Source organism: Melanostigma gelatinosum (genome assembly GCF_949748355.1).
Source record: "Melanostigma gelatinosum genome assembly, chromosome: 7".
NCBI lineage: Eukaryota > Metazoa > Chordata > Actinopteri > Perciformes > Zoarcidae > Melanostigma > Melanostigma gelatinosum.
The window spans coordinates 14,633,544-14,656,512 of NC_136640.1; the positions used below are offsets into that span (position 1 = coordinate 14,633,544).

A 22,969-nucleotide genomic window follows, 5' to 3' on the forward strand; every position below is an offset into this window, starting at 1 on the left:
GTGTAGTTATGGATTCAGACCTCAACCTGAACAGCCATATCAAGACAATTACAAAATCAGCCTACTATCACCTGAAGAATATATCAAGGATTAGAGGACTTATGTCTCAACAGGATTTTGAAAAACTTGTCCACGCATTTATCTTCAGCAGACTGGACTACTGTAACGGTGTGTTTACAGGTCTCTGTAAAAAGTCCGTCAGAAAGCTGCAGCTGATTCAGAACGCTGCAGCTCGAGTCCTCACTAAGACCAGGAGGGTGGATCACATCACTCCAGTTCTGAGGTCTTTACACTGGCTTCCTGTCCAACAAATAATTGACTTTAAAATCCTGCTGTTGGTTTACAAAGCACTGAATGGTTTAGGGCCAAAATACATCTCTGATCTGCTGCTACCTTATGAACCATCCCGACCCCTTTGGTCGTCTGGGACCGGTCTACTTTCTGTTCCCAGAGTCAGAACTAAACATGAAGAAGCAGCGTTCAGTTTTTCTGCTCCACATATCTGGACCAAAGTCCCAGAAAGCTGCAGGTCTGCTGAGACCCTCAGCTCATTTAAATCAAGATTGAAGACTTTTCTGTTTGCTGCTGCCAATTGAACCACATTGAATTCATATATGAATCAATTTCCTGCATTTCTGCATTTTACGACTGAATTTTATTTCCTGCACTGTTTTTTAATGTTTTAATGAATGTTCTTAATTGTTTTTAAATCTCCTATTCTTTTGCCTTATGTTTTGATGCTTTTAATGGTTTTATGTGAAGCACTTTGAATTACCTTGTTGTTGAAATGTGCTATACAAATACACTTGCCTTGCCTTGCCTTGCCTTCATTCCCAAAGAGGCACATGAAGTACTATAAAGAAAAGATAATCTTAGAGTGTGCCCTTGGTTCAGCTTTTGGGTTCTGGGCTGTGATGGGTTACATCGGACTTCTTGCTCTCTTGTGTTTTGTACTTGCCTTTCTTGCTAGAAAGCTGCCAGACACCTTTAATGAAGCCAAACTGATCACCTTCAGCATGCTAATATTCTGTGCAGTCTGGATCACATTTATCCCAGCATATGTCAGCTCTCCTGGGAAGTTCACTGTGGCTGTGGAGATATTTGCCATTCTGGCCTCCAGTTTTGGTTTGCTGGTATGCATTTTTTCCCCGAAATGTTACATTATTATCTTCAGGCCAGAACGAAACTCAAAAAAACATTTGATGGGCAAAATACCACCAAGAAGTCTTTAATCTGTGATCACGAAGTGTCCTGCAAAACAAATTACATTGGTAATTTGTGCAACAACAAATGAACCCCTGTTATTGCATATTAAGATTTAGAAAGGCAAGACATTCCAATTCATGTTTTTTTTACTTGTTTTGATGAGTTGAATAAATTGAATACTGTGACTCATGTCTTTTTTTCTCATTTTTATTTGATCATAAATACTGTTGAGTATATGATATATAAAATGTAGTTTGTAACTGTGATATATGTATTTGTTTAATTTGTGGTAAGAATGCCATTTCGTCCAAATCTATGCTGAATCCTGTTGTATACCCATTGGTTTCTTTAGTTTGCATGAGTTTTTATGTACTGCATAGTTTTCAACAATAGGTCTAATATTTAATTAATGTCTTATGTTTCATACATATTGTGATGGTTAAAAATGCACAAGATGTACTGTGCTGTAGGCAAAAATCATGAATGGAGGCAATTACTTGTCTATATGGATATATATTAACTGAATGCATCATTACTAGAAATTGAATCATTGTATCTTTGTTGAAAAATGATTAAATGATGTGACATCATGCATTGTTCATTGTTTAAAAATAGAGGATTTACGGTAAGTGTGTATATAAGTACTGTGTAAAGCTAATGTGCAAATGTTAATTACAAAAAATAAAAACCATTGTGTGATAAGAATATGAATTACTCATATGTTTGATTTAATAAAATGCATAGTTCGATATTTAGTTTAAAAAGCACCTCAGTGTTCTAAACCACACAGGCTCCGCTGGCATTTCCTCAGCCTGACGCCCCCGCTTGCCCTCTCAGATTGCCATTCTTGCAGGACATAATATAACAGATGAGAAGCAATCATCTACCAGTCACTTTGTTAGATGCAATGACGGAACTGGTTGTGTACTGTTGGGAACGTAAAGGAGCGTGTTTGGGTTATCAGCATTTAAGAAACTGAATTCTTGACATCAATAGAATTATTGATGTATGTAACAATTATTAATGATTATTAATAATAACGGGGCACCACCCTGCCAACAGGGACCAATAACCAAACGATAAAACTAAGTCTCATAATTAGTGTCACTCATAATGTCAATAGTCTGCGTATGACTACACATTCAGTGACAGTGAAGGTTTTTAAGTTCAAGCACAGGCTACTACATACAGTCTTATCAAATACATATGCACAAGTAATCACAGACGACTGCTCCTTAAAGTATAACAGAGTTTATTCAATCAAAATAATAAATGATCAAATCAATTAATATTGCAACCAACAAATGTTATCATACAATTTGATATGCCTAAACTAAAGAATGAATAAAATGGATCAGGGTGTATGTCTGTGTGTGTGTGTGTGTGTGTGTGTGTGTGTGTGGGTCTGTGGGTGAAAAGGAAGGGGAGTCTTACAGCTATTGCTAAAGACTACAAAGATGGCGGCGTCGAGTGACGCGGGCCAAAAGGGGAGGGGCCTTAAGATACTACAGCTAAACTATCACCATATGGCGGAGTCGAGAGACTCGGACAAAATGGCGGCGAGACTGCTGTATGTAATCACGTGTGCCGATGCACACATGTGTTGTGAGGCGATCGTTTGAACGGGGTTTCCCCAGGGGCAGAGATAGGAGCTGTGTGTGTTAGGGGAGAGGCAAGAAAGAGAGCAACGGTGGGGGTCATGAATCAACCTTCTGCGTGCGGTCCGCGTTGTAGTGAGAATGAGTATCGCTTGCCTTACCATGCATAAGTATGCCGTTGTCGGGTTGAACTACCGGCAGCTTTATGCAATGATAAGCACGACTCTCAGTTCACTCAGAGTCGATTTAATGAAGAGAGAAATAAACAGAACGAAATGAAATAACTCAAAATAAATCCCAAGCAAACAGTCATAGCAGTTAATACACAATGCAACGGAGCTTCTCTGCTCCGTAAGGAGTTGCGCAATATCTCACTATCACGCGACCGTAACTTAAACACACAAAAACACGGGAATATCAACATATAAATGAATGGCCTGAATTAAACTTAAGTTAATTTAAGCTAAACTATGCCCAGATACCATGAACCTTACTTGTCGATGCGTCGTTGCAACGTTGAAGTGTTCGTGGGGAAGTTGTCCGTTTTCCTCGTCAGGAAGGGGCAGGGGGAGCTTGCTTGCAACGCAGCTTTGCCGGCGCTGTTTCGGTCCGTTGGCGTGGCAAACGCAGACGTGATCAATCCTCGCTGCAGGGGGGGATGATCTAACTTCGGCTGATGGCGTGGTCCGTGCGTCTTACCGGGAATCATCGGTCATGAGAGGAGCGAGGCTTAGTCGTCTTTCCTCCTGCCGGTATGTGTGCACAAAAGAAAAAGCGGGAAGGAATCGTGGATGCGGATTCGTCCCAGCGGAGTAATGGGCCTTAACTCAGAAAAAGAAAACACGGCTGTTTCGACCAGCGAAATGGCTTTGTGACCTGTCAGGGTTTGAGGAGGGGTGAAGGTCATTGCTTCCTCGTGGCCTGGTGTGGCCAGCGTCGCGCTGGCGGGGAAAGCTGGATCTTCTGTGGCCTGGACGGGGGTCCAAGCGAAGAGAGCGTTGTGTGCTCCCTGTTCGACGGAGGTCGAAGGGAAAAAGCAATGAGGTGTGTACTGCAGTTAGTTTTGTAGAACAGTGGTTGAACCACAGGGGTCCTGGGGTCTCTTGGCCCTCGGCCAATGAGATTGCAGCGGTGCATTCAGGTGACTTCAGGAACCATAATTTTTTTGGGGGGGGAACTACATATCAGGATGAAACCTTTGTTTGAAAAAGTGAAGGCCTGATTCTCTTTGTCCACAGCACATGTTGAAGCCATTTGGTCAGACCCCAACAGTACTAATGGGCAATGGTATGCACTACTGGGCAAACATTGCCAGAATAATTAAATGTGCAGACAAAGACTGTGATATGTATTTGACTGTACTCATTATCTGTCTCACCCACCCTGCTTGTATTCGCAATGTCATTATTTCGGTCACATCCCAAAGCTCACGACCACAGGTCAGGGTCAGAACCTAGATGGACTGGTAAATTTAGACTTTGCCTTCCAGCTTGGCTCCCTCTTTATCACAACGGTCCGGTACAACGCCTGCATCACTGTTGACGCCACACAAAACCGCCTGTTCATGTCATGCTCCATTTTACCCTCGCTGTTGAATGAGACCCCTTCGTGATTGAACTCCCTCGCTTGGGGCAGTGACTCACTCTCAACCTGGGGACCGCCATTCATAATTTTACAGAAGAGACGCATTGGCCTCATATTTAGAGGTAATGACTTTCATCCACTTCACACTCGCATGTAAACCACCCCAGTGCTTGCTGAAGGTCACGGTCTGATGGACCAGATGTGTACAGAACATCATCATCTACAAAGAGCAGAACTGCAATTCTGAGGCCCCCAAACAAGACACTCTCCTCCCTCAGTTGCGCTTTGAGATCCTGTTTATAAAAGTGAAAAACAGAATCGACGACAAGCTTGTTTAGGGATTGAACCACCAACCCTGTGATTAGTGGACAACCAGTTTGTCTGGAATGGTCAACCCATTGTTTGAAATACCTCAGTATAAGGCAATACCATTCAATATTGCCACAATCTATGTCCTCTAAAAATACCATAGATTTGAATTAACACTTCTATGAAACAGTTTAATCCAGATTGAATGAATATAACCCACAAGTAGGTAAGAGTAATCACATTTGACTAAATTAGTTTGAACTATTATGAAGTAGAAAGTAATAAGTTGAAAGTCTTTTTTGATAGGAAATCCCATCTCTTGTATCAGTGCCCTGTTATATAATTTATTTGCATAATTTGCAGCATTACCTCTCTTTAGTAAGTCAGGCGGGGCTGCTGATATCCAATCCAGTGCTACTTTGCCATTAATAAGATGCAAGAATAAGAGGGTCACATTCTGCATATATCTTGCCTAGTATCTCTCTGTCTCTAACTCTCTTTAGGGATGTGTGAACAATATGTCTCTACTTGTGTTATTTCCCTTGCTTTACTCTCTCTGTGCCCTCACTATAACTTGTAACCCAATTCCCAGCTTTACCTCTTCACCACCATCTGCAGTCAAAGTGTGCACACTTCAAAACAGCTTTCAGCCAAGCTTTGCGGCCAAGGGTGACTATGTTATTGGAGGGATCTTCCCACTGCACTATAACCAGGAGATGCCAGACCTCAACTGCACTTACAGAGCACTGCCAGTGAAGTGCAATGGGTGAGTTTGATAGATGTGGAGATCATAGTGGGTGTATGTAACTTACTTTTTCTCAATCAAATGGTGTCTGATTTTGTACTTTTGCTTCAACGAATGCATTTTTATTCACCAGGTTTTACTATACAGTGATAATTTGCCTGACATGTGAGATAGACAAAGTGATGGCTTGATTTTAATTGCACTTTGAGTTTGAGTTAGATATTTATAACAGAGAACATGAAGTTACAGAGAGAGGCAGAAAAAGTCAAAATGTATCCTAATATTTTCCTTAACAATTCCTTAGAAGATTCCAAGAACTATGTAGTTTGGTATCATTCAAATTTGGAAAATGGGACTATGCTCTATAGCACACAGCAATCAATTTGAATGAATAACTTGGAAGTGTAGCAATTGACCATGTGTCTATTTTCCACTGAAATTAATTCCACATCATATGGGTCTTTCAAGATAACGTCTGAGGAAATTATTTAAAAATGAAAGATGTGTCAAATAAATCATTACTTAAACATATGTTAATAACATATTGATAAAAAAAGAATTTGAAAATGTGGACTAAGCAAAAAGAAACCACTCTGTTACTTTTTTACAAGACAGATGCAAAGATGCAAATTAGACTACCTTCAACTTAAAAAAAATCATTTATGCCTTTAATTAATGTGTGGTGTGTGCATCTACAGCTTTGATCCCAGGGCTTTCCGCTGGGCCCAGACTATGAGGCTGGCAGTGGAGGAGATAAATCAGAGTGCAGACCTGTTGCCAAATTACACCCTTGGGTACAAAATATTTGATTCATGTGCATATCCGCTGACTGGCCAGAGGGCTGTTCTGGCTGTGTTGAATGGACCGAGCGAGGATGACTCCCCCATGTGCCAGGGGGCTTCTCCGCTCCTCGCTGTGATTGGGGAATCTGGTTCTGCTCAGTCTATTGTGGTGTCAAGAATCCTGCAGCCGTTCAGAATTCCAATGGTAAAGATGACTCTTTTCTTCTTAATCCCCCCAAAACATGAGCACATTACCCTACAATCTGTTTTTACTGGACTTACATTTGTTTACACAGATCAGCTACTTTTCTTCATGTGCCTGTTTCACTGACAGAAGAAAATATCCCACCTTCTTCAGAGTAATCCCTAATGATGACTATCAGGTGAGGGTTTGGCCTCAGGGGTTGATCATCTTTCAGTGCAAAAAGGCATTTCTTGAAATTGTCATATATGTATGTTGCCTGGTAGTGCAATACAAGAGAAAATAACTTATAGACTATAGAATAATATTAACATTATGTCAGTTAACAATTTTTTATGATTGTGTTTTGAGTGAGTTGCCACTCTCTGCTGTTTAAACCAGGTTAAAGCCATTGCTCAGCTGCTGGTACGCTTCAAATGGACCTGGGTGGGGCTGGTGCGAGGGGACCATGAATACGGGCGATTTGCTGTGCAAGGTTTACTGAGAGAACTACAGGGTACCAAAGTGTGTGTGGCGTACCAAGAAATGATCCCTCTGCTCTACAATCGCCAGAGGGCTCTGGAGATCATGGAGGTAGATGCAACACACTGAATTAAGTTTCAAAGCACAAGATAGTTTTTATTCACCCCAAGACTCTTTTATAGTAGTTGCTGATTACACATCGGTGTCAGCCCATATGTAGGGAATTCCATGTTAATTTGTAATAAAAAATAGACATCCCTGGTGAAATTAGTAGAAGTCTATGTGTTGCTTTCAGCCCATTATTCTAGCGTCCCCTGTTCACTGTTTGCCAAAGTGTATTTTGTTGTATTACCACGAGATTATATTTTAAATCCTACATACAGTGTCCTTAATAAATGCAGTTATTTAACATCATGCACCTATGTGTTTTGTTGAATGTCACTTAGTTTGAATTTGCTTTCTCTTGTGAAATTTTCTCCTTCTGCGTCTCTGTAAAGGTGATGCGTTGGTCTTCAGCAAAAGTGGTGGTGGTATTTTCAGCTGAGGGAGAGATGACACCTTTTTTGAGGGACTACATGACACAGAACATCACTGGAATCCAGTGGGTGGCTAGTGAGGCCTGGGTCACAGCATCTGTCTTTACGGGCAGCGAGTTTTACCCCTACCTAGGGGGCACCATCGGGTTTGGCATACGAAAAGGACATATCTCCAGACTCAGTCTCTACCTGCAGACAGTTAACCCTCAGATGTATCCAAATAATATTCTGGTTAAGGAGCTGTGGGAGACCCTGTATGGTTGCAATCCTTCTCCGTCGCCTGGCTCCCAGTTGCCGCCATGCTCAGGGCAGGAGTCCCTGTTGGAGCAGCATTCAGCCTACATGAATACATCCAGCCCTAGGGTGGCTTATAATGTATATAAAGCTGTTTATGCAGTTGCTCATTCCCTGCACAATCTTCTTCTCTGTAAACCAGGCACTGGCCCTTTCCAAAACAACTCATGTGCTCAAAGCAACAACATATACCCCTGGCAGGTATAGTTCTAGTCTTCTTACTGTTATTGTGAACTAAATCGTGTTTGATGTCTATTTTTCAGAATATGATCTATTGGTTTTCCAGCTCCAGTACTACCTCCAGGAAGTGAAATTTAACATTGCAGAGGAGGAGGTCAACTTTGACCTGAAGGGAGACTCCATACCATATTATGATATCCTCAACTGGCAGAGAGGCACGGACGGGAACATTGAATTTGTCAACGTGGGGTTGTTTGATGGAACCAAGCCTGCCGGAGAGGAGCTGGTGATCCAGGAGGACAGGATAATGTGGGAAGGGCATCAGAGTGAGGCAAGCTGCTCACACTGTGTTTTTACCTTCATCAGATGCCAACTATTGAAGTTCTGTAGGTTGAGGTGGAGGTAAGTCAGGTGGGCAGAACGAGCTGGATCTGATGTGAGTCCCTTTGTATTCCGTAAACAGTTCAAAGCCCACCATACAATGTGACTTGTTTGGTGATTTAATGCCTCCCTATATATATACATATATATATATATATATATATATATATATGTATATATATTTTATATATTTATATATTATTTGCTCCCTAGGTGCCAGTGTCTGTATGCAGTGCCAGCTGTCTTCCAGGGTCCCGGAAGGCTGTCCGTCGTGGGGAGCCTGTTTGCTGCTTTGACTGTTTACCATGTGACAGTGGCAAAATTAGCAATCAGACAAGTGAGCTCAAAACCAAGCCATAAAAATAATGACAATTCAAATTTGGTCTGATGAGTTAATATCAGAGCAGAGAGTCACCGCTGTTGCAGCAGGAGCAGCCTCTCAAGCAACAGCTCAGACAGCATATGTCAAAATGTTATTTAAATGTGAACATTAACAAAATAACAAGTTTAACCAACTAGTATTTCTGGTGTAGGCTGTAAGTGTAGCGAGGTAGCAAGGGTATACAAATCGTACACATCCCTAATTCAAATCTATATTCTATTACCGTGATGTAATATTTGAATACTAAATGTTTGAACTACTCTTTTTTTGATCATCTTCCCTAGATTCAATAGAGTGCTCACTTTGTCCCGAGGACTTCTGGTCAAACAACGACAGAGCAGCCTGCATCCCCAAAAAAGTGGAGTTCTTGGCCTATGATTCCTTGGGTATAACCCTGACAGTGATCTCTGTGGTGGGTGCCTGCCTCACTATAGCTGTATTTGCAGTCTTTTTCTATCATAGAAACACAGTCATCGTCCGTGTGAATAACTCCGAACTCAGCTTCTTCATCCTGTTCGCTCTGACTCTGTGTTTCCTGTGTTCCCTGTTGTTCATTGGAGAACCAACAATTTGGTCCTGCCTGCTGCGCCACACTGCCTTTAGCATCACTTTTTCACTTTGCATCTCCTGCATCCTGGGGAAGACCCTGGTGGTGTTGGCTGCTTTCACTGCCACCAGGCCAGGGGACAACATCATGAAGTGGCTGGGGCCCAAACAGCAGAGAGCCATTATCTTCATGAGTACTATAATTCAGGTTGTTATCTGCACTGCCTGGCTCATTGATTCTCCCCCTTCTCCATCTCCAAATACACAATATGAACGCTCAAAGATCATACTGGAGTGCAGTGTGGGCTCCAGCATTGCATTCTGGTGTGTTCTGGGATATATTGGTTTACAGGCCTGTCTGTGCTTTGTACTGGCGTTTCTCGCCCGTACGTTGCCGGGCAACTTCAACGAGGCCAAGTTCATCACTTTCAGCATGCTGATCTTCTGTGCTGTCTGGCTAGCATTTATTCCTGCTTATATCAGCTCACCTGGAAAGTATGCAGATGCAGTGGAGTCGTTTGCCATTCTGGCTTCCAGCTTTGGCTTGCTGTTCTGCCTGTTTTCTCCAAAATGTTACATTATTTTACTGAAGCCAGAAAAGAACACGAAACAGCACCTAATGGGAAAAGAAAATAAGTGACAAGCCATAGGTTAACCGGTTTGAGATTTCAAATCAATGTTATTTAAAGATGGTTTGGGAAAATTATGATTTATTTCATGTTTGTATTGACATCGCAGCATTGCAACTGTTGTACTGTGTACAAGAACATATAATTACAAAGAACATATCACTTTGATGTATATTTAGACAATATAAAGATATTTAGTGGTGACTATTCTCTGGAGCCTCTGAAGCTCACTTTTTGGGGCAAATATATTGTGCTTATCTGCTACCCTGCTGTACCTGTGAGCTTTAGTTTTGGATTTCAACCAGGTTAGCTGGTTTAGAATTGTACACACTAGACACGAAAAACAGTGGTAATTAAGTAATTATTGATGAACATGTCTCAAATGTCTGACGTTTGCAAAATACTGTGTACTAATGTATTTTATTCTGGGAGAATAAACTTTTTATTGCATATCCTATGCACAGGGTGAAAATACTAACGCATTTAGAAATTCAATTGTATTTTAGTTATGTTAATCCCAGGCGTGCCAGGCCTCCATTTTTTTTAAAGGAGTAACTGTGTCCTTTTGAAGCTCTTGTAGGCCCCTTTCCAGTTATAAAGGTTATGATATTGTATCCAAAGACAAGCACGATTCAGCCCACTAAAAATTAGCATTAGCATTGCTGGCTAATCGGGACACATCTACCCAAATATGTGCGGATCTTACAGTATATTAGGCAGCTCACAAAGCTGTCTGCCATCCCACACCCTCTTCAACGAGCAGCGTGGGACAGACCCTGCCGCCCCTCTTGGTAGAGGGCTCCACCTGTGCTATCTTAACCTTCTCTTTCACTCACACAGACTTTGCTCTGGGCCCTAGCCCTATTTTTAGGCCTCTGCTTGAAAATTGCATACCCATACTAAAAAGAGTGTATTTCTGCAACTACAAGGTATATTTGAATAATGTTCATGTTATAATAAAGGTAACACTTGTGAGATTTGTTCAGATGTGTAAATATCAGTGTATATGTTACTCGTTAAGAGTAAATAAAGATGGCACACAGCTCAAATTGAAGTTTAAGGTTCGCCTGAAAAAAAGCCCTTTTATTGTTATTATTCCTTTGAAATGAGGCAGTGGTAAGCCTACAACAACTCCTAAATCATAGCACAATATGTGAACAGTCTCTGTGCAAAGTTTGACTTTGATAAAGTGAAGCAGAACAAAATGAGAGGTTTTAGTACAGAGAAGTCAGGCGAGGTCAACTAAATTGAAATTTTAGAACCAGCTGTTCCATTGTAATTTTACATACTATATAACTGTATATTTCACCGGATCCTATCTGAGCTGTGAAACATGGATCTATTCTTGTCTGACTGCAGTTTGCCTGTGTCTATGTGAGGCTATCTCAGCCTATGATTGGTCAAGAGTGAATGAAACCTCCTTTGACGCGTCATAGTCTCAGGAATTCAGTGGGAGTGGCCTGGTGTTGATTGACAGAATCGTTAGCCAGTAAAAATCAAAAATGAGTGTAAGGAGTGTAAAATTTCATGAGCCAAAAGTGAAATCCCTTGTCAGACCCCCCTTTCTTCTCGGGTAAGGAAGGCTAATGTATATATTTAAATCAACAAGGTGGAAGACTGTTGAATGTCCACATCATTAGCCTTATACTGTATGTTGTCATCTTAACTATTTCGAAACCTGAGATATTTTAGGATAAATTTTTGTTCATTAAATGTTTCTTGGTGTTTTTCTCTGGCTTAAACAATATGATGAAACACTTTGGAGCAAATATACATAATATGAGTCCAAAACTGGAGGCCAGAATGGCAAATATCTCCACAGCCACAGTCAATTTACCAGGAGAGCTGACATATGCTGGGATAAAGGTGACCCAGACTGCACAGAATATCAGCATGCTGAAGGTTATAAGCTTGGCTTCATTAAAATTATCAGGTAGTTTCCGGGCTAGGACAGCTAACACCAAGCAAAAGACAGCCAGCAGGCCGATGTACCCGAGCACAGCCCAGAACCCAATAGCTGAGCCTAATGCACACTCCAGGATGATCCTCTCCTTGTATGTGGTTAGGTTTTTCATTGGAAAAGGAGGACTAAGAACCAACCAAAGAGTACATATTACAACTTGAATGGATGTGAAAGACACTACAGTCATTCTTTGCTGTGGAGGACCAAACCATTTCATGACATTACGACCTGGGAGAGTGGCTTTGAATGCCATTAACACTACTATTGTTTTTCCAAGAACACAAGACATACAGAGGACGAAGGTGATCCCAAACGTTGTGTGGCGCAGCATGCAGGACCACTCCGAGGGTGCTCCAATGAAAGTTAATGAGCATAAGAAACAGAGAGTCAGAGAGAAGAGCAGCAGGAAGCTCAGCTCAGAGTTGTTGGCTCTGACAATCGGGGATGTCCTGTGACGATGGAACACAGCCGCTGTTATAATGGTAAGACAGGCACCACCAACTGAGAATGCTGCCAGAATGATTCCCAGGCCCTCATTGAAGGAAAGAAACTCTACAGGCTTGGGGAGACAAGTGTCTCTCTTTGCATTAGGCCAAAATTCCTTGGCGCAAGGGAAACATTCAGGGGAATCTGAAAAAATACAAACAAAAAATGTCTTTTAGCTGTCGTACTCGATAGTTGATGTTGTCCAGTAGATATGCAGTCGGAAAAATAATACCTGTAGCATTGCTAATCTCTCCCTCAGGACACAGAATACAATCATAACAGCAGATGGGTTTTCCTTTCTGCAGCACTTTACGGGTTCCTGGAGGACAGCTATCAGAGCACACTGACAAAGGCACCTGGCAAATAGACAAACAAATTCAGAGATATTCAGGTGTGCTTCGAAACTCAGATGATGAAAGGATAGGTTCACGTATGTCTAAAAACAACACCTGTATGTCAACATGTGTATTGTGTACATGTGTTTTGTCAATACAACTGCTGGTGGAAAAAATCCACAGTTGTGTAAAAATGCGTTCTAAAGTTCAACTGAAGCCAAAATGAGGCTTCAGCAGTCTGGCTTGGACAAAGCAAGTGGTTATCTTCCAAAATTAGTGTTTTTGGACAAAGTTCTGTTTTTTGTTACTATTCGTCTGCCGCAACTCAGCAAGGGAACTCTTTAGTTGAAACTATTAAGTGGAATGTGAGACTGAAAATGCTGTAACTTTAGAACAGATCTCTTCACAGCCAGTAAGGACTGGAGGAAGAGGGACCAAGAACACTTATCACCAAATTTTAAATTGGAATATGTTATAACATTCATTTTGGGGTCCCTACTTGTGTGCCACCCTCCACCCAGGTGAGGTTCCTATTGATATGGAATTCCTGGCCCACCGGCAGTGATGCATCATAGTGCCCTACTGTCACCAACTCAATGCTACCACTCTCACTTTGTTGCCAGTTAACCAGCTCGTATGTGGCCACAGGATCCCCGTTGGCATCAAATGACACATCATAACCATTTTGGGAAAACTTAACTTTCTTCAACTGAGTGAGAACCTGTGAGGACGAAGTAACGGAAGACGGTGAGGACGAGAAATAAAACAATGTACTGTATACTAAAATGAGTACTTCATTGAGGAAACAGTCCAGTATAGCAAAACAAGGACATTGGGGTTGTTCACTTAATTGTTCTGACTGACCTGTTTGGACTTTATGCTGGTGAATTTGTCACATTGAGTGACAGAGTGTGTTTCCTGACACATTGCATTATGAATAGCATGTGCTATTGCATAAACAGCCTTGTACACCATGTTAGTGATTCGGAGCTGAGATGTGTCAGTGTACGGGCTCTGGATCGTCTCTATGTCTTCAGTACCATCGCACGCATTTATTTCTGTGGCTGATCCTAAAAACACACAAACACAGGAAGGGTTTTTTTAGCCTTGACAATTACATCATTCTTTCTTATGTATAATGTTCTTCTTTAGTTTCATTTAACCTCTTAAACGTGTTTTGTAGAAACTTGTATATATATACATATATATATATATATTATTCTAATTCCCTTATAAAACATGCTTATTTTCCATTACATTTCAAAGCACTTTTTTGCAGACATGTCTTCATCTGTTTGTTATTTTGCTTCTTTTTTTACCTTGTTTAAATCAGCTCATGTTGTAAGGCAAAAAAATGTATTTTCCTTCATTTGGATACTGACTTGACCTGTTTTGATGTATTTTACACGAATAAATTATTTGAAACCCACATCAATATAATCGTATATTTAGACCAGCACACATATTTACATATACACTGTAACTGATAAATACTAATAAGTACAATTCTTTGGACTTTGTTTAGCTTGGTGGCCTAAAGATTGTCTTTATAGTTTGTGCTTGTGTTCAGGACTTCTCCTGTGTTGACATCTCCTTCAAGCCAGCAGAGTGACTTGGCTTGACCTGAAAGATCCTCATTTCAAGTTAGATTATTAACAGAGATGCACCTTATTTTTACGCCATGTCTTTGTTCAATAACAATAGATTTCCCTTTAAATCACTCTGGGGTTGGGTTGTTAAAACAGCTGCTGCTCCACTCAGACAGAATAAAAAAACACAACACAGACAAAGACCCATCTGTGAGTGTCAGTTATGTTAAAGATCAGCCAAACTTTCCTACTTTGTCCCAGCCTGCAGTTGAATTCTTCCTCCCAGAACTCAGTAAGCACTGGAGAGGCCGCCACTTTAGAGGGAGAGAGGTCCAGCAGGAAGTCTCTCAGACCAGGGATGACAGATTTCTCAATGCCAAATCCGATTGCTCCAGCACAGAAGCTGAACCTCAGCATGTCTGGGTCAGTTACCCAGGCCTCACTGCCTATCCACTGGCGAGGTGGAGAGGGCTTGAGTGACAGCTCCTCCAGCAGAATCCTCAAGTCTTCAGGAGATGTAAATGCCACAACAACCACAGCTGTCGAGCTGGAGAGAAATTACAGTAGATTGTATAATACCAATATAAACAAAATATATGACAAAATATTTATACATATGTATGGAGATAGTTAAAACAGTTTTTGGTCCCACTGAGTATTTTCATAACAAAGATCATGAACAAATATGAGATAAACACACGTGACAGAAAAAAATAAACATTTCCAATGTGCCTCTAGAATAAGAAAATAGTCTTCTGTCTTATATTCACAGAACATTGTTGTGGATTTGTGTGTAGAAGATCAGTGTAACCACAGGGAACAAGAGCACATAATCAGTGAATGTAGAAACCTGCGGATAATGTCAGCTACTCTCTGGATCCTGCTACGTGGGTGGGTCCGAAAGAAAGATTCGGAGTATTCCACACAGATCCCCTCTTTCTGTGCTGCGTCCAGGAAAGACGCCATGCCATTGTTTCCATAATCCGAATCCGATCGGATGGCACCTATCCAAGTCCAACCAAAGTGTTTTACCAGTTTGGCCAGAGCGTCAGCCTGGAACTGGTCACTCGGGATTGTTCTGAAGAAACTCGGGTGCTGCTGTTTATCGGACAGGCATGCACAAGTGGCAAAGTAACTCACCTAAAGGAACACGACAGTATAATGTTTTAACAGGAAGGGCAAAAAATAGCAGTGGTCTGTTTAACACAGTTTGCAGAAATACAAAATATTTACTTGAGGAATGTTAAAGGGCCCGATGATGCGCGACATGCTGATGGATCGTGTGGACCCAGACTCACCAACAATGGCCATCACCGTACCAGATTGTGAGCAATTGTCACCTGTGTAAAACACTGGGTCCAGGCCGCTTGATAGCTGGAATGTCACATGCACCGCCACAGGCATAGAGGCGCACGAGTCGTAGATCTGATAACCGAGTTTGATGCCCGGCAGCAGCTCCGTGCTGTTGTTAATCTCCTCGATGGCGAAGATCATTGTGCGCGAAAAGCGCAAATGACGGGAGTTAATGCTGTACACGGACAAACACACACACACACACACACACACACACACACACACACACACACACACACACACACACACACACACACACACACTGTGATATGGGGACAATACACAATTTCACCAAAAACACATAATATGGGAGAACTGAACACTAACAAGCACAACACGGAATAAGATATCAGTCCCAAATGCACAATAATCTTCATGCACGGATTAACGATTGTTCGCTATTTTAAACTCTTAATTTTACTTTTCTAAATGTTTTCAGTTGACAAATACAAAAAATCTACTCCAATCCTTTACTATTTTGTGAATATAATACATTCTTTTTTATGGCCAAATACTAATGCATTACAATTAAAATAAAGGTAAAAACATTTCCATCCCCACAGAGTAACATCCTCTTAGCCCCCACTTCTCCCTCTTACTGACCTTCCTGAACATTTAAGTGGCTCAGGCATGGTGGTGTAGTTATGCTTCACTGTGTGCATGTAGTAATGTATGGAGAAAACACCACCAATAACGGAGTCACCATCCATTGAGAATGAAGGCAGACGAGTGGTACCCTGGAGCTTGCATTTAACCGATGAAGCCTCAGTGCTGAGCCCAACACCAGTCCTCTCCTCTGTAAACCCAGCCCTTTGTTTCACACCATCCCCAGAACCATTCAAGGCAACAGCTGAGTTCAGCTCACACAAACCCAGCGACAGGATCAGACCAATAAAGAGAGCTGACATCTCCATCCCTCAACTGTCCTCATGTGGGCATACTGTGTTTTCACAGGTTAATATAGATTTTCAGATTGAAGCTTCCATCCGACAGTACGTCAACTTACTGTACGTCAGAGAGAGGATGCTCTTACCCAGTGGTCTTTGATTTACTATTGTCCAAGTTTTTTTTGTGAAATGTGTGCACAATATACTCTGCTCTCAGTGCTATATTTATGTTCTCTTCTGTTAATGTTACCATTGTAAACACTAAATATCTTCTTAATTATCTCTATACCCTTACACTTTTTTGCTGTGTTTTAGCTCATATTACAGTTAAGCCTAACAAATGGGTTGTTTGTGTTGTTAAATCACATATTCAATAATGCCAACACATAAAAATTAACAAGGTATCACTGAGTTTATAAAAGAAAAAGAAACACACATTCATATTTTAATTGTTTTACTTCATTGATTCACTTTCTTCTATATTTTCAGAACTTGATAAAATAATATTTGTGAAATAAGAAAGAAAAAGATTTTAAAAGAACTTCACAAAACAACATTACAATTAATAAAACATTTAATGTACAAAAACTTAAAATATAAATATTTAAACAAGGTGAAACTGAATGTTTTATCATGAACTTCATACTGAACGTTGCTGTTGAAGCTACAATCTAGTGTTGTGTTTTTTTTGTATCCTTACCTAAAACACAGGGTGATTGTATACATGCAGTTCTGACATTGATCACAGATTGGAGTATTAATGTATGAAGTGCACATAGGTAAGCTGCAGGTGATGAGAATCAGGTGTGTAGAACAGTTCTTTGATGTGTTGGAGTGAGAGCTTGACTGGAATGTTTAGATTCTGAATTTAATGAATTGAAACAGATTGATTATTGACAATGCTGATATTTACATGATGCTAGCATGATGTGAGCATATATGTGAAACTGTACCAACTGGACATTGGTTTATTTTTAGCCAAGAATACACATGCGAGACAAATTCTCCCTGTTTGGCCTCTGTGGCTTATGTATGTTTATTAAAAGTCCCTTCAACTGGCATCTTAGTTTTTACAAAAAGTCAGATTTTTTTAGAATTGGCTTTTGTTCATTAAATGTTTCTTGGTGTTTTTCTCTGGCTTAAACAATATGATGAAACACTTTGGAGCAAATATACACAATATGAGTCCAAAACTGGAGGCCAGAATGGCAAATATCTCCACAGCCACAGTCAATTTACCAGGAGAGCTGACATATGCTGGGATAAAGGTGACCCAGACTGCACAGAATATCAGCATGCTGAAGGTTATAAGCTTGGCTTCATTAAAATTATCAGGTAGTTTCCGGGCTAGGACAGCTAACACCAAGCAAAAGACAGCCAGCAGGCCGATGTACCCGAGCACAGCCCAGAACCCAATAGCTGAGCCCAATGCACACTCCAGGATGATCCGCTCCTTGTATGTGGTTAGGTTTTTCATTGGAAAAGGAGGACTAAGAACCAACCAAAGAGTACATATTACAACTTGAATGGATGTGAAAGACACTACAGTCATTCTTTGCTGTGGAGGACCAAACCATTTCATGACATTACGACCTGGGAGAGTGGCTTTGAATGCCATTAACACTACTATTGTTTTTCCAAGAACACAAGACATACAGAGGACGAAGGTGATCCCAAACGTTGTGTGGCGCAGCATGCAGGACCACTCAGAGGGTGCTCCAATGAAAGTTAATGAGCATAAGAAACAGAGAGTCAGAGAGAAGAGCAGCAGGAAGCTCAGCTCAGAGTTGTTGGCTCTGACAATCGGGGATGTCCTGTGACGATGGAACACAGCCGCTGTTATAATGGTAAGACAGGCACCGCCAACTGAGAATGCTGCCAGAATGATTCCCAGGCCCTCATTGAAGGAAAGAAACTCTACAGGCTTGGGGAGACAAGTGTCTCTCTTTGCATTAGGCCAAAATTCCTTGGCGCAAGGGAAACATTCAGGGGAATCTGAAAAAATACAAACAAAAAATGTCTTTTAGCTGTCGTACTCGATAGTTGATGTTGTCCAGCAGATATACAGTCGGAACAATAATACCTGTAGCATTGCTAATCTCTCCCTCAGGACACAGAATACAATCATAACAGCAGATGGGTTTTCCTTTCTGCAGCACTTTACGGCTTCCTGCAGGACAGCTATCAGAGCACACTGACAAAGGCACCTGGCAAATAGACACAAACAAAGTCATACATATTTTGGTGTGCTACAAAGCTCTGAGGATTAGAGGATAGGTTAGCATTTTTCAAGTCCGTCGAAAAACAATCCTCCCATGCTGAGTGAAAGCTTTATTGATCACTGTGACCAAACTGTAAACCCTCCTAAAGCCATCTCAATATAACTGCTCAGCGACAAAATCCACAGTTTTTGTGTAAAAATGCATTCTTAAAATTATCTGAATCTAAAGTGAGTTTGAGTTGGACAAATATAGTGTTTCTAACTCACACAGTTGGTTATTGTTTTTGTTCTAACTCACACATGCTCCACCCTCTACTGGAAATAAAGCTGCAGGTCTGCTGAGACCCTCAGCTCCTTTAAATCAAGATTGAAGACTTTTCAGTTTGCTGCTGCTGCCTTTAATTGAACCAGATTCAAAGATGTTCATCAATTTCCTGTATTTCTGCATTTTGTATTTTATTTCTTACACTGCACTGCAACTATTATTCTACTTTTTAGCTTTTTAGTGTTTAATGACTGTTTTTAATGTTTTAATCAATGTTCTTCATTGTTTTTAAATCTCCTTTTATTTTGGCTTATGTGATGCTTTTAATGGTTTCATGTGAAGCACTTTGAATTGCCTTGTTGAAATGTGCTATACAAATAAACTTGCCTTGCCTTCCCTAATGGAATACAATATTCATAAAAATGTTTTAATAAGTAATAACCTGAAACTAAGAATCGTAGTTTATTCGCCTGCTTAGAAAAAGTCATTTTTATCTACATAGGGAGCAGGTTGGCTTCCACGGAGTCTGCCATGTTGCACCGCCATGTTTCTACAGCAGCTTACAACGGACACTGGCTCTTTCGAGAGCTCATAGTTGTACTAAAGTCCTCAAGATAACTCTCCCTACCTGAAGGCCACCATATATCTCCAACACACTTGGAAAGGGAAGTGTGAGAAGAGATGTATTTAGTTGGTTGCAATCTGCAACACACTACTAGATGCCACTAAATCGTACACACTGGGCCTGTAAGTTAAAATTTCAACATTGCTTTTAAATGCCTTACTACTGTGCCACCCTCCACCCAGGTGAGGTTCCTGTTGATTCGGAATTCCTGGCCCACAGGCAGTGATGCATCGTAGTGCCCTACTGTCACCAACTCAATGTAGCCAGTCTCAGTTTTTTGCCAGTTAACCAGCTCATATGTGGCCTCAGGATCCCCGTTGGCATCAAATGACACATCATAACCGTTTTGGAGAAAATTAACATTTTTCAGCTGAGTAAGAACCTGTGAGGATGAAGTAAAAGAAGAGAACGAGGAAGAGATTTTACACAATGTAAGATAAAATGAATATATAATTTCAAAAAAGGTAAACTGTAGAGAAAAAAAGACGTCGTGGTGTTGACATATTTGTTTTGACTGACCTGTTCGGGCTCTATGCTGGTGAATTTGTCACACTGGGTTATAGAGTGTGTTTCCTGACACATTGCATTATGAATGGCATGTGCTATTGCATAAACAGCCTTGTACACCATGTTAGTGATTCGCAGCTGGGATGTGTCAGTGTACGGGCTCCGGATCGTCTCTATGTCTTCAGTTCCATCGCACGCATGTTTTTCTGTGGCTGATCCTAAAATCACAGAAGGACACAGAAAGATAATTTATTGGGCTTGACAATGATATTATATTATAATTCATCCGTATGTTTTTCTTTTGTTTTTGTTGTATCTGACCTGTGAAATGTGCCTTGCAAAAACGTGTATACTTGCATTGTTTTAATTTGGAAGTAAAACTTTATTTTGTATTATATGTCAAAGCACTGTTTTGCAGATATGCCTTTTTATCTGGCCCAATTATTTATTTTTCACCTACATGTAACCAGCTCAGTCACCAGACAATTAGTCATCTGTATACCATTCAAAAAGGTATTTTTCTTCAATTAGATACTGACATTACATTTTTAAATGTATTTCAAATAAATTAATGATCTGAAATCACTGTCGGTAAAATAGCTTCGAAATATGAATACTTACATACAGTGTATACCTGTAACTGATACAAGCAAGGAGGCTACGTAAAACTGTTTGTACTTTATTAAGCTTGGTGGCCTGGAGACTGTCAATTTAATGTGTGCTTTTGTTCAGGGCTTCAGTGTTGACTTTGTGAAACTAGTGGTGCCAAATTCATACAAACCACAAAAACAGAGATTATTCACAGAGATGCGCCTTATGGCCATAACATGTCTTTGTTCAATATGAATAGATTTCTCTATTAATCTACAGTTTAGGCAGCTGTTAACATTTTAACACACAAAGCTTTGATTAGACTATGAAAAAAATACCGGAACACACAAGGACCAAACTGTGGTTGTCTTTTATATTAAAAATCAGCCAAACTTTCCTACTTTGTCCCAGCCTGCAGTTGAATTCTTCCTCCCAGAACTCAGTAAGCACTGGAGAGGCCGCCACTTTAGAGGGAGACAGGTCCAGCAGGAAGTCTCTCAGACCAGGGATGACAGATTTCTCAATGCCAAATCCGATTGTTCCAGCACAGACGCTGAACCTCAGCATGTCTGGGTCAGTTACCCACGACTCACTGCCTATCCACTGGCGAGGTGGAGAGGGCTTGAGTGACAGCTCCTCCAGCAGAATCCTCAAGTCTCCAGATGATGTAAATGCCACAACAACCACAGCTGTCGACCTGAAGACAAATGATGCTGCATTGTATTAAACCAATATAAACAAAATTACTTTTTAAATGATTTATCAAGATAATTAACGCAAACACATATGAGATACTTCAGTTTTTCGTGTGTTAATGTGCAGTATTGCTCCACTTCTATAACAACATCAGTAGTAGGCCTTCATATGAGAGAAATTAACAAAAAAATACATTTACACTTTGACACGAGGATAAGAAAATTATCTTATATGTTATATTTGCAGAACATTGTTGTGGATATGTGTGCAGAAGATCAGTGTAACCACAGGGAACAAGAGCACATAATCAGTAAACGTAGAAACCTGCGGATAATGTCAGCTACTCTCTGGATCCTGCTACGTGGGTGGGTCCGATAGAAAGATTCTGAGTATTCCACACAGATCCCCTCTTTGTGTGCTGCGTCCAGGAAAGATGCCATGCCGTTGTTTCCATAATCCGAATCCGATCGGATGGCACCTATCCAAGTCCAACCAAAGTGTTTTACCAGTTTGGCCAGAGCGTCAGCCTGGAACTGGTCACTCGGGATTGTTCTGAAGAAACTCGGGTACTGCTGCTTATCGGACAGGCATGCACAAGTGGCAAAGTAACTCACCTAAAGGAACACAACAGTATAATGTTTTAACAGGAGGGGCAAAAAATAGCACTGGTCTGTTTAACACAGTTTGCAGAAATACAAAATATTTACTTGAGGAATGTTAAAGGGCCCGATGATGCGTGACATGCTGATGGATGGTGTGGACCCAGACTCACCAACGATGGCCATCACCGTACCAGATTGTGAGCAATTGTCACCTGTGTAAAACACTGGGTCCAGGCCGCTTGATAGCTGGAATGCCACATGCACCGCAACAGGCACAGAGGCGCACGAGTCGTAGATCTGATAACCGAGTTTGATGCCCGGCAGCAGCTCCGTGCTGTTGTTAATCTCCTCGATGGCGAAGATCATTGCGCGTGAGAAGCGCAGTTCACGGGCATCAATGCTGCACACAGGCACTTGTGTCACTGTTTAAAATATGGCTTACATATGATGAGGAAAATTTACTAATTGAATAGAAATACATGATTTAGGAGAATTGCATTTCAAAGTTGTGGACAAGAAGAGATGTCTGCACTGCATCTATCATCCACAATTACATCAAAGAATTGCTTGAACACCAAAATAAACAGCAAACAAAAATAGTATAAGATAGTCGTCCAAAATTCATGTGAATGTTAATGCAATAGACAAACTCTTAATTTGGGTTGATACTGTTTAACAAGAATAACTATTTGATAAACATAATATCAGTTAAAAAACACAAATGGTCATCTCTAAACAGTCACTATACTGTTGTAGTAAATATGATAACTAAAATTGTAAAGACAAATATTGATTTGGCACTTTATGTGAAACATTTTTTTATGTTTTCAGTAAAGCACATACAAAAGTACAAATCAAGACATTTCCATCCCCACAGAGTAACATCCTCTTAGTCCCCACATCTCTCTTACTAACCTCCCTGAGCATCTTATTAGATCAGGCATGGTGGTGTAGTTATGCTTCACTGTGTGCGCATAGTGGTGTATGGACAAAACACCACCAATAACGTAATC

General features: G+C 40.8%; 2 protein-coding genes across 2 annotated transcripts; one reads left to right on the top strand and one right to left on the bottom strand.

The window, feature by feature from the left end:
- Positions 1-4,261: 4,261 nt before the first annotated feature.
- LOC306779630 (extracellular calcium-sensing receptor-like) lies at positions 4,262-9,847 on the top strand (the record flags this gene model as incomplete). The annotated part of the gene is made up of 9 exons (XM_079271598.1): positions 4,262-4,269; positions 5,290-5,463; positions 6,141-6,429; positions 6,521-6,607; positions 6,808-6,999; positions 7,386-7,919; positions 8,005-8,229; positions 8,493-8,616; positions 8,946-9,847. 9 exons carry the CDS (start codon positions 4,262-4,264, stop codon positions 9,845-9,847), a joined length of 2,535 nt encoding a protein of 844 aa, XP_079127724.1.
- A 1,677-nt stretch (positions 9,848-11,524) lies between these two features.
- Positions 11,525-22,322, bottom strand: LOC306780018 (extracellular calcium-sensing receptor-like; the record flags this gene model as incomplete). Its single annotated transcript, XM_079272183.1, has 7 exons — positions 11,525-12,429; positions 12,518-12,641; positions 13,120-13,341; positions 13,485-13,690; positions 14,461-14,756; positions 15,060-15,349; positions 22,062-22,322. The coding sequence occupies 7 exons, from the start codon at positions 22,320-22,322 to the stop codon at positions 11,525-11,527; spliced, it is 2,304 nt and encodes a 767-aa protein (XP_079128309.1).
- Positions 22,323-22,969: the final 647 nt, after the last annotated feature.